Genomic DNA, 12897 nt, shown 5'->3' with positions numbered 1-12897 from the left:
AAATGCATGTCCTTGGAAAAGGCAGAAGGCATGTTGCTTCTGAACTGTTAACAAACAAAACAGTATGGGAGTGGTGAGGGCATTGAATTATGTTGCATGAATAAGTTTGAGGGTGAGTTATGACTAAAACGGGTTAAAAAAGGCACACTTCAGACATGCATAATTTTGTAACATAGTCACAAACACATTTCTTGTGATAGTACAGTTCAAAATCATGAGTTACAAGTTGCCTACACCTGAAAAAAATCATTTACTTTAAGGGACTGGGATAGAAGACATGGAAGTAATTTGTTTCTTTCAAACATTTACCAAGTAATTTGGATATAAGGAAGTGATTTTTGGTGACTGGAATGTGTATTAAGATACTGTGTGAGTAACGCCTTTCATGGAGACCTACTCTTCTGTGATAAAGAATGACATGTCACACTAGTTTAATAAAAAGTCACTTCTGACTGCAACTGTTGCTCAGATAATTGTCACTTTCATCAGTGTTATAAAAAGAGCCAACATGTTCTCTGCTTCTCCTGAGGTCTAAATCCAGCATGTCCAGTGGAGATAGACTTGATATCAAAGTGCTGAGAGACCATATTCACTTTCATGAAAACACACTCATGAAGCTATTCTGGCCCTGACCAAGGCTTAATCTACAGTGTGCATTTCAACAGTGTGATCTAAGGGAGCAAGAATGAAAACATTTGTTTCAGAGGGCTTTGGATCACTAAATTGGGCACCAGAGAGGATGTTACCAGACAAGGAAGCATCTTCTTATTTTGGGGAATATTTTGGATGTAAAATTATACACAGTTTTGTGTTGGACTGCAGTTGTGTTTTAAATGTATTACAGTCAGCACAGTCTTCCCTATGCAAACATTCCTGGATAATATCAGTTTTAACTGTTGTGTTGCCACATGGCTATATACTTGTGCCTACTTTGCCACCAGTGACTAAATTTAACATCATTTATATATACTGATAAGACTCATGGTCTTCCAAAGGTTGTTAATATAAACATCTAGGGTATTCTTACACATAAAAGTTAATAAATTTTATATAATGATATCATAATTCAGCTTAATTATGCTAACAGCCTGTAGGAGAGCACCATGAGAAAGATTAATGTTATTAAAGAAACTTTCTAACCCCAAATGGAAATGCTGTTTTAAAAGAGCCAGGTGAGATTTTGAGAGGTTGTTTTTTAAACTAGTAATTTGAATGTTCAGTAGAATTGTAGCAGAGGTCTTCCCAAATGACAGTTGTGTGCTCTCATCACGGAACAGCTTTCTGTTAAGGGAGAAGCATCTCCTGCCTAATCTGTTCCATTTGGGACTCACTGGAGCAGCCCTTCAGTTTGGGCCTCATGTCAAATTAGCACTCTAACTTTTTGACTTTGGTGTTAGTCATCTTCTGTTCTACTTCAGACGTTTAGTGTAGCAGCTGAGTCCAAGCCAGAGAGAAAAGAAAATTCCATAAGTCTGATGCTTGGGGTATTTAGATGGATTATGGGGCTGAGATTCAAGTCCTGCTCAAACTCACATACAGATGGTTTGACTGTTGGTCGCATTTATTCTCATAGTCATGTGCATCTTTGCTATTTGGGATGAATCTGTGTCTTTTGAAAAGAAAAGACAATTAAGTCCTACCTCCAAAAGTTCTTTCTTTTTGCCTAAAGTGAAACAAAAGTACTTTTTTTTTTCAGATTTTTAATTTTTAGCCATAAATCATACAATTTATTTCTTTGCAAAGAACAGAACAGGAATCTCTCTTAAGGTCCTAATTCATCTTTCTTAGAATACAAAAGTCACATTTTCTTTTCTTTAAAACATGCCCACCTCCCTGGGATGCACTTCCTAGGAGTGGCACTTAGTGTCTGTATATTCCCAGTCTCCACTTGTCCCCAAGTGAAGGTGGTTTGGGAGAAAGCCTCTCAACATAATTTGTCTCAATAGGAAATAACTTTCCTGGTTTTAGTGAAACATTAAGGAAGTTACATTGAAATCCAGGCCTGAGGAAGATATACAACTGGCTGTTGTATACGGGTCACTGTAGAAAATGGAGTTGCTTGGTGCTATTGCCCAGAGATTTTTTAGCATTTCATAGAAATAATTCTGAATATTTAGCATTATTTTCCCATATTCTTTTTTATGTTAACATTATTTAACACATTTGTTAAATGTTAAATTGAAGTCATTGCTATAGACCACATCATTATTTCAAATAATGCAATGAATCATTCAACGTGATGGAAATGAAGAAGTATACTGGCCTTTTTTGAAATTATCTTCTGAAACAAAATCCATTCCACATTCTCAGCTTAGCCAAAAGGAGCTGAGTATTCTTTATGGCTGCTGGGAAGACACTGCTGCTGTAAAACACTGAATTATTATCTGCTTTATTCAGTGAATTGTCTGACAGGAGATGAACCCATAGTATATATTGGCTGTGTCTGGTTTCAATTTTGTTTTGTCTATAAAAAGTCAAAGCTTCCTATGAGCATTATCAGACAAAATAAATAAAGTAAGAGAGATAATTGTTTAATGAACTTGAAGTAATATGATTCAAGCAGAATACCCCCACAGATTTTGCCAAAGCTAATAAAACTCTTTTGCACCCTACTTATTATTTTTGAATAAGTGTCAACTTTGTAAATTCTTAAGGTCATTTTTAAAACCAGTATTGAATTCCATGTCTTTGTACTCATGACTGCTTTAATAGTTTTGACTCTGCTAATCACCATGCAATTGGAAATGAGGTGATGTAGAACCTGGATGTCATCTAGAGTAAATATTATAAAATCATGTACTTTTGTCTATGATTCCTGGTTCTAAGTACTTCAATGCATACAAAAGAGCAACAAATTACTATTTATTTATTTTTTAACATAGCAGTTGGGCACTATGTCAGAATTTACACAATTTACTACATAATTAGAGGCATAAAGAATCAGAAAACTCCTTTGCTTCATCCTAGTACATAAATGGGATTAAAACTGTCAGTAAGGTTCTATATTGTGTTATTTCTTTGCTCTGGAAACGAGTTATCATGTCTACAAGAACAGTGTATTCTAAATGTAATACAAAACGTCACCTGATTATTCCCCTATAAAAACATATTTTACTAATTGGTTGCGATATTTTATGTCTTTTTAACTGTTTATTTCAGATTAAACTTTGTCAAAATATGATCTTAATGCAATGTTCAGCAGCAAAAATATAAATGTTTTCCATTTGTTACCAATAAAATAAAACACTAAAAGAATCTATGGTAGGTCAGGGCAAAGATTTCTATGTCCTGTCTGTGGCTAGTAGTGGACAGTTAAGAAAAGTATATTTCCCTGCTACATTCTCCCAGCTTCCAGAAAGTGCTAACAAGGAAAATGTAGGAGAACTCTGAAAACTTTTGGAATTTCTTACCTTTCCCTATTACATTAAGTACTCTTGGGAACTTCAAGTCTCTGATTTGTCAGTCATCCCAAAATGTTATGCAAATTTCAAGGGAAAAGCAAAATGAGTATTTTTGGAATAAAATGTAAATTTTAAAGAATTAATCCCTCTACTTGGAAACATATAATGAATGAAATATAGAAAGCTAATGACAAAATTGTTTCTCTTAGATATTTAGAATGTGATTTTGGAACACTGTTTACGACCCACTGGGTTTCAGAGGGACTTGAAATGTAGTTATCTACAAACACATTCATGAAACACAGATGTTCCTTTTCCTAGTAGATAGCTGAGGATCACTTGGATCACCTCGTGTACTTCCTTGAGTTTTAAGTACAGAACTTTAACACAAATAATTCTGGAAGTATTTGCTATAGCAATATGAATGCAAAAAACCATGGGTATGTTGACAGAGTACATACGCACTGGGAAACAAACGCATTTAATGACAGCTATGGGTCTGGAATAGGTGAGTCGTATTGTTATCTTCTAAGATTTAACACTGTACCCTAAAGCATTCTCAAAACAAAACTCTTTGTTCATAGAAGATGACAACCATGATCTAACACAAGGTTGAAGGCATCTTATCACTTGGGATCCCACAGATTTGAGAAACAGTATAAACATAAATGTTCTGTCAACTAAAACGTTTGGATGTCATTACTGAATTTTCATTACTGAACAATTACTGAGTTGAAAAATTAATGAGGTCTGCTTTTCTGTGATTTTTTTTTCCTGAGTCTCGCATAGAAGTCCCATTCTTATTACTAATAATCTCCTGAATCCCTGTTCTTTTCTAAGATTTTTTGTGGCAATAGCTTGAGTTCCCCTTTTACATCCCTCAAATGTCTGCCAGATGTCTAAGGGCCCTCCAAAGCAGTACATGCTCAGTGTCTGAGCTTGGCTGGTTGCTCTGCATCTGCTGATAGGCAATTGGAATAGGCAACTGCTGAGCTTCTGCTTCAGCATTTCTCCCAGCAGCAACTCATCCCAGGCACCAGTTCTCCTGAAACCTTGTTTTGATTCAAGTTTGTGTGATTTCTATCCCAACCTCAAAAGTGTTCAAGAGGTATTGCACAAAAATAAAGGACAGGTGGGCATAACCATTGCACAAGCTTGTTTCCCGAAGTTTTCTGACTGAATAAAAAAAAAAAAAAATTTCTTGTAAGATAAAATTCTGAAATGTACTTTGAAGACTAGAGATGTTGAAGGTAAATCAAAAGAACCTGGCACAATCATCTTCTTTGCCAGCTTCACTGTTGAGAATGGAAACAAAAACTTACATCGGGTTTTTCAGGGTTTTTTTTTTGTTTGTTTAGTAGTGTGTCATTCTCTTCTGCATGCAAAAGCTTACATATCTTGTCAAAGTAGTAGTGTTCTTGTAGCAGCAACAGTCTGAGCAAGATATAAACAAGGAAAGCTGTGTAGTTATTAAGTCAGCCAAAGCATCTAGAAAAACCAGCAAGCGTGCAAGTCTTTCTTCAGGTCTGAAGGAGAGGCAGTAAACTGCAGACTAAATACAGGTTGGAAACAGTTGAGTTTGGCATAAAAAAATTATACTTGAAGAAATTGTTCCCAACTCTGTGCTTAACAGAAATGTACTGCTCCTCTCTGTTTTAGATCTATGAAAGCTTTGAGTGCCTGTTTGTTTCTTTCTTTCTTTTTTGAGCCATATTAGGTATTTAATAAAATACACTATTTCTCCTTAGGAACATTTCTTGCTTAAGAGTTACGTTTTATATTCCACTTACTTCCTTGGTTTCCTTTTCATAAGAGTAAGGAGCTCATTTTAAAAGAAGTTGCTCCTGACAAAAAAAAAAAAAAAAAAAAAAAAAAAAAAAAAAAAAAAGAAATTCTTGCCCCCAAAGCTGAAGCAATTCTATTTCCCACATTCAATCTTTTCTAGACTTTTCCTGTTTAGCATTTATCTAATAAGGTGGAGGGATGTTAGTCTTATCTCATGGATATATCATGCTTGCCAAAGGCGAAGTTGTAAGATTTAAGTAGGATTTGGAAACTTAATTTGGAGATTATCCAGTTTTCATTTTCTGACAATATGAAGTAAATTAGGGACCTAAACTTTTTTATGGTTAAAAAGAAATCCTGTCATTAAATTGGAGTACCACTTCCAAGTGTTGCAGTTGGAGTATTTGTCTGCCTCTTTCGTGGAGAATAAGTTGTGGGTTAGGTAGGATGTTTTAAGAAGAGGATTAGGCAGGTTATGACTTAAATGGTTTGTAATCAAAAGTATCGTTTTCTCAGCCTTCTTTGTAATGTGGTGATGTGGTCATGTTTAAAGGGTTGAAGGAATGATTGTGCGTGCTTAGCCACTGCTAATGCATGTTCTAAAAGCATAGTTTGAAATAACAGTAATTCACTTATTGTCTTCCGGGAAGCCAGTTAGCGTAACCTGCTTTGTCACATGTGGGTAAAGCAGAAAATCAGGATGTATACAAAGTACTGTAAGATTTTTCCCATGTGACCTATCCCAATAAACTGGTATTAAATGCAAAATTCACTAGAGAAGGAGGTGCAATAGCTGAAATATATATATATATATACATATATATATTAAAAAAAAAAAAAAAAAAAAAAAAAAATCTTTAAAAATTTTTAAAAATTGGCCCAAAAAAAAAAAAAAAAAAAAAAAAGAATCATTCTTAGTCTAGGCATTTCTGATCTGAGTTTCACTATTGTAGCTCCTTATAATAGGATTCAGTTTTTTGAAGCTAATGTGGTGGCTTTCCTCATAATTTTTTATATTGCTTTTGTTCCCTTTTCCTACAACTTCATTTCCTCTGGTCAGAAGAGCAAACCACTTAGTGATAGATTTTCATCTTAGTGTAATAACACATGTGAAAAGGGAGAAGAAAGTGTAAATGTGAAGAAGAAAAATTATTATTATTTCAGAATAGTTATATATGGTGTCTGGAGTTTATATAGAACACATATGGGAACACATAATGTTAAAAAAGTCACGTGTATTACATCCTGAATAGTCTGTAATCTAAATAAGATAAGACAAATATAATTCAATAGAGCCACAGTTCAAAGGGGAGTCCCCTCAGCTTGCCAGCACTGGGAAAAAGGGAGAAAGGATTTCCTGAAAATCTTCTTTTAAAGTGAGACAGCTGATAAGAAGAAGAATATATCTTCTGTGAATAAGAAACCACATAGACTGCAAAGAAATGTATTTTGACTGGTATATAAACACCTGTGCTCCAGCTTCTGCCTTCTGGATTTCAGGGAGGCAATCTGCCTGTTAGGTAGAGTGTATTTTCCCTTCCTCTGAGACAAGTGGCAATGACCACTGATGAAAGAGGATGTCAGAGACAAGCCATTGACTGCTCTGGTAGGACACTGCCAAAGCTGCAAACACAGGAGAGACCATGTGTGATAGTCACAGGGCAGAGAGACAACACAAGGAGATGGAAGGATCAAAGGAACAGATAGGAAACAGTGAAAAATGCAGAAGGGTATGTCAGCTGTAGACAGGGTTTATGGAGGTGAGGAACAAGTTTTTGTATTTTAGGAAGTATCTTTGAAACCAAATATGCATATGAACACTATCAAAGCAGTAGATGAGAGATACAGAAGCATCATCATGGGAAAGCTTGAGGAGCAGGAGCTCACACTGGAAGACTGATGTGGTCAAAGCAAGATAACACCAATATTAGCTGCAACCAGTATTTACAGGGACTTATGTAGGAAATCATCCACTTGAGAAAGAGGATAAAATGAAATAATTTGAAGGAAAGGAAAAGCCAACTAATGGTATCCTCCCATATTTCTGTTTGAGTCTTCTCTGAGAAAGACACATTTCCCGTTACTTAACTTCTAGTCCCCAGGAAGTCTCATAATTTTACCCCCCTTTAGAAACATGTACTTTCTGAAAATCTTCAAACTTAATCTTGAGAATTACATTGACACAATCAATGGCACATCAGATGGTTTAATTCATCATCTGAGAACAAATGTTTTCTGTTAAATACCATGATGGCAGTGCAGAGGGAAAGTAACTTCCAATAATGAATGACAAAGGAAAATATTTTAAATAATTTTTACCACAGGCAAGAAAATCATCCAATCTTTTATTTAATTTCACAAGAAATTAATTTCACAGAAAATTTTCACAAGGGTCTTCTAAAATACTCCCAGTACATCTCTGTAAGCAAACAAGGAGATTCATGTTCCCATTTTTCCTAGTTTAAGAAATATAAGTACAGTCATGTTCAAAGAGTTCTTCACAAGATTACAGTTTAAAATAATTTGTATTGTTTAAAGAGTGAAAAAAATGGGGGTAAGAGTTCTCAGGTATGAACTAATGGTTTTTAAAGAAAAAAAATTAATATATTATAAAATAAATTAATCTCATTAAATAAAACCTTAAATTTAATGTAGTAAAATATTCACTAAAATTTAAACAACTTTAAAACCTGGAAGATGCACAAAAACATAGGTCTAGGAATACATTTTGAAAACTAGTTATACTTTTTCTTTTATTATTATTTATCAATGTTTGAAAATTGTATAGTTTGCTTAACTGGAAATAAGATCATCTGAATATATGAAATGTGAAAAGAGTTAGGTATCTTAAATATTCTGCTGCTGTTTATTTTTCATTCTTAGAAAATAAAGTTACATTACCCTCTCCTGTGCTTTGGATAGTCCATAGGAGTACTCCTAACTCCTTAAGTTAAAGGTCTAAAAGCATCAAAACATTTATAGATATCTTATTTCACCTCAGCAGGGTGAGAAAAAAATAACTTTGCAACAGCCAAAATCTTAGCCAATGTGAGCTTTAGTGGACCAAGAATGAAGTAAATAAATGTTACAACTGAGTATCACGCACAGACACTGTCCTGTCCAGCAGGTCTTATATATAGAAGAGGATTTTAAACTAAAAGCCTCCTCCTTCAGCTGTGGCAGACACTCAACAGCAAAGGAATGGTCCATTCTTCTTTAGAAATTAAAACATGAGCTATCATCCACAGTTAACTTGAATTGTATAATCTAAAGTCATTTTAACCTTTTATGGCATATAGCAGAATTCTGTTTTGACTTAATTGTCTTAGTGATAACTAGGATTAACACCGTATGAAATGTATTCTAGAATATGACTATGTCCAGTATTCCCATTGAAGGATGTGTAAATACAGCATTATTAATATCTTGTAATTTGAAAGTGATTTTCAACTGATAACCTCAACTGCCCTTTCAAGTATTGGTTGACCTGCACTTTCTACATGGTACATATTAGTAGGCTTATTTTAGTGATAGTCAAACTGGAGCACAGAAAGCTATGACCAGAAATTGGAATGTATAGGTAAAATATAATGATGGTTTTATTATTGTATAAAGATTCTACCATTACAATAATTACATTTAGTTATTTTGCCAACTTTTTTCTAGGGTTTTGGTAGCCCATCAGGTGAACATTGGCTGGGAAATGAATTTATCTTTGCAATAACAAGTCAGAGGCAATATTCTCTAAGAATTGAATTAATGGACTGGGAAGGAAACCGGGCATATTCACAGTATGACAGATTTCACATAGGAAATGAAAAGCAGAATTACAGGTAAGAATCTACTGAAATTCTTTTGACTCTGCTGAGTGATAAATATTGTTCATTGTTCGCTTGTTAAATGTGAGAAAGGACGATAGTATGAAACTGATTTTCATTGAAAGTGAATAAAGAGGGTAAAAATAAAATAGAAATATGATTTCTCAGTGGTAGAATGTTAGAGTAAAACTAACATATCTGAGAAAAAAGGATGATTATTAATCGTGCTGGCCGGTAGAACTGCTAATAAATTATATAACTTTTACCATATCTGAGACCATTAGAACTCACACCTGATTGAATAGAAAAAGGATATGGATTCTTCAGTACAACTTGAAGGATGTCAACCTCAGAAGCATAATACTGCAACAATGACATGGGAAGGAAAGACCAAAATTGCTGTTAAAACATCTGATATTTCCAAACTAAAAATTCAGTGTAAATCAACAGGAAAACCAGAATACTGGATCCTATTGTGAGGAGATAAAACACAAAACAAAGTGTCAGGTACTGGATAGCCTTGATTCATCATCATCATCAGCATGCCACTTATTAATGAGTTCAAAATAGACATGAAATTAAAACTTTTTCCAATAATATTTTTCTCCCATATTTTTTTAAGATAGAAAGGTAGGAAATGTAAATCTACTTATCAAAAAACAAAAGCAGATGTTCAAAAATGCAAGCAAAAGAAGGGACAAATATTGCCAAGTGAGGAAAAATGTCAAAGGATGCAGTTACACATTGCTCTAAAAATTATGTTGACGATCAGAGAAGATGCCAGGACTATTACTCAGAGGGTGAATTAAGATGTATGAATTAGCTAACAAAAACAGTGTCTTTTTTGCTAACATTTATTCTGTACTGAATAGGGACAAGATGTATTGTTGAGGAATCAGAAGGATGTTGAGAATGTAACTTACGTTAAAGGTTATGTTGAGGGAGGGTTTCTTTTCAGGACTCACCTGAATTCATTCATGGCAAAATAGCAAGAGAATTTCTTCTTTTGTTTCAAAATGCTAGATTGTATTTCTAGTAAGATAGTAGAGCAACTTGGAAATACTTAATTTCTGCCTGTCATAAGTCCATGTAAGAAGCCCAGAGTAGAAGAAAAGTGTTGGAGTTTTGGGGAAGGGCTGCACTGTTGTCCCTCTGACAGTCTGGGAACTCTGCTGGGGACTGTGACCTGAGACTGCCTCAGGTGCTAATTACCAACCAGGACCAGGACACGGGCTTAAGAAATTATGTACAGTGTCCTATGTCTAATCAATTGATTGCCATTCTCCTGGCACAATCCAAGCAGCACTTTCCCTGGCAATTCCTAAACACAGCTGTGGGAGCCCATGGAGCAGGACTTTTTCCAATACACGCTGTGAGCATCTCTGTGTTAGTTTGAAGAAAGTTTAGCTATTCAGACATGAATAGTAGTGTGCCGCTAACTCTGAAGGACAAAGAACAAGCCCTATCCCAAGATTTAAACTTAATTCAAATTTTAATATATCCTTTGTCATCTGTAATAAACTTTACTTCAAAGTAAGAACCTTTAAAGGGCTTTAAAAGGCATAGGATTTGCTCCTCTGCCTTGGCTGATAACACAGGCAGTCGGAGATTTCTTAAGTAGATTAGGTTTAATATGTTGATGGACAGCAGAGTAGCCCTGGAAAACCATCAAATCAGTCTAGGTCTCCAGGATGTCTATATGAGCAAGGAAATAGTTAGGAAAGGAAACTAAACCCACTTTCATTAGATGAAAGGGAAACCTTTTTGGTGATATAAACCATATATTCTGAACATGGAAACAATTGTGAAAACTGATCCATGAAAATTGTTCTTGCTGAACAAGGAAAACAAATGTATTTCAGAAGTGTAGAAATTAGTCAGAAGGAGTGTACAAGCCTCAATAAGTACAATGTTGAGTAACAGGCATAAATTCTGCTATCCACATTCAAATCATTTTTCCACAAAAATCAGAAGGAATTTCACTTGAGACTAATGACTGCAGTTTGGTTCCTGCCTTACTCCATAGAATCGTAGAATGGTTAGACTTGGAAGGGACCTTAAAGATCATCTAATTCCAACCTCCCTGCCATGGGCAGGGACACCTGCCACTAAATGAGCTCTACTCATGCTGTCTGTGTGGCCTTCTTAGAGTATAAGTGAAATTCTTCTTTCTAGGGAATGCAGAGTCAGTTCCATTCACATTATCCTGGAATAAAAAGAGAGGGAAACATGAAGGGGTAAAAAGGCTCTACCCATCTCTGTTGGCCCTCTGGGTTTCAGATTAATTCCTCAAAATCTACTCAAACATTTCTGAATATTTAAAGAAAATAACCAAGTAACTAAGCAGTTCTAGAAGTAATGAAATATAAGCCACATGGAAATCTAAATTGTTTTTCATGCTTGACAAATGCATTAGTAGCTCAGACAGATATATGTCCAACAGACATTTTGCAAACTGAAGTTACGTTGGGCTCTTTTACAAATTATTACAAGAATGCATCCTATGACAAAAAACCTCTTCATTTTGCTTGCCAGCATCACTATCTGTGATAGAAGCAACTCCAGAAGGCAGGCCAAATAAAAGCCTGATTATTGAGTCCTGAAGGGCTGGCCACCCTTCAGAGAATGCTATTTTTTCTTTATCTGAGGAGCTGCCATTAAGAATTTAAATGATTCCTCTGAAGTTGAAAAGCACAGTTTCCCAATCTCCTGCTTGCTGTGCTTTTCCTTTACAGTTATCGAGCATTTGCTATATTTGCTTTCAATACCTCAAACACAGAATAACATACCTTTTCAAGACTTTAGTTGCTGTTCATTTGAAATAGTTTTGCCAAACAAACTAGACACTCGCTTATTTTGGAAGCTGTTAGGATTTTCCGCTAGTGACCCACATTAAATTTTGCTTTTTTTGCGCTGCAAAAATAAGTAATTGTAGGCTGGCTGCACCATATATTACTTTGAAATGATACAAGTGCATTGAGAAATAATAACCACTAAAGAGACAAGTTTCCAAGCTAGTCTGGGCAGTAGATAAAGGGCATCTGAAAAAGGGTATTGAAATGAAAGGAAAAGCGCAAGAAGTGGAACATCTTTCATTTATTCTAAGGCAGTACCTTGTACATTTGGAAGACATGAAAAAAAATTTTAAGGTTCCAGGTCTCAAGCTTGAATATAGTAAATTTAAAAAAAAAAAAAAAAAAAAAAAAAAATGCCATGAAGCGATAAAATGTGTCTGAGAAAATATGGAAAATAATTTTCATGCTGTTTTTCCGAAATCCAGCCCCAACATTATGCAAAGTTCGATTCAGTCTGGATAACTCCCAACTGGTGATTTCAGAAGGGTTCTGTTTTTTCTCTGGGTTGTTTGTATTCTCTTTACTACTTTTTATTAGCTTAAAGAATCTATGATTAAAAAGAGTCATGCTGAACACATGTATGTTAAAAATATACTTGTTTCTCTTTCAAAATGAGACAGGTCCAAAAGGGTTTCTGGGAATGCAGAATAAAATCTATTTATCCCATATGATGACTGCATAGAAAAAGGTTGCAAAGGTGGATACTGAAACAGTAAATGTATAATGATAAATGATAACTGAAGCGGGAAAATCAATGTTGCACCACATGTGAAACCTAGCATGGAAGTATCTAAATGATTACTTTAATTTAGAACATCCTTAGGATTCTTATCTACACAAAATGATTACTCAGAGGGGTGTCTGTAAACACAATGAAAACTGTCTTTTCCAGTCCCTTTACAAGCCTTCCACTGTGACAAGTTAAAACTCCACAGAGTAAGAAGAGTGAGATCTTGCAAGCGCCACTTGGCGCAGTGTTTCTTAATTGAAGTCAAAGGAATTATTCATAGAATTATTAAAACATAAGTTGAGAGTCAC

At 34.9% G+C, this 12897-nt stretch overlaps 1 protein-coding gene across 1 annotated transcript in view; it reads left to right on the top strand.

Annotated features, from left to right (window-relative positions):
• Positions 1-12897, top strand: part of ANGPT1 (angiopoietin 1) — a 164516-nt gene that overhangs the window by 118436 nt on the left and 33183 nt on the right. The window contains exon 7 of the mRNA XM_014965171.1: positions 8853-9019. Coding sequence (XP_014820657.1) covers positions 8853-9019 — 167 coding nt within the window. The remainder of the gene's footprint in view (positions 1-8852; positions 9020-12897) is intronic.

Source organism: Calidris pugnax, unplaced genomic scaffold (genome assembly GCF_001431845.1).
Source record: "Calidris pugnax isolate Ruff unplaced genomic scaffold, ASM143184v1 scaffold41, whole genome shotgun sequence".
In the NCBI taxonomy this organism is placed as follows: domain Eukaryota; kingdom Metazoa; phylum Chordata; class Aves; order Charadriiformes; family Scolopacidae; genus Calidris; species Calidris pugnax.
The sequence above is the reverse complement of the archived record's forward strand: the minus strand, read 5'-3'. Positions and strand labels throughout refer to the sequence as shown.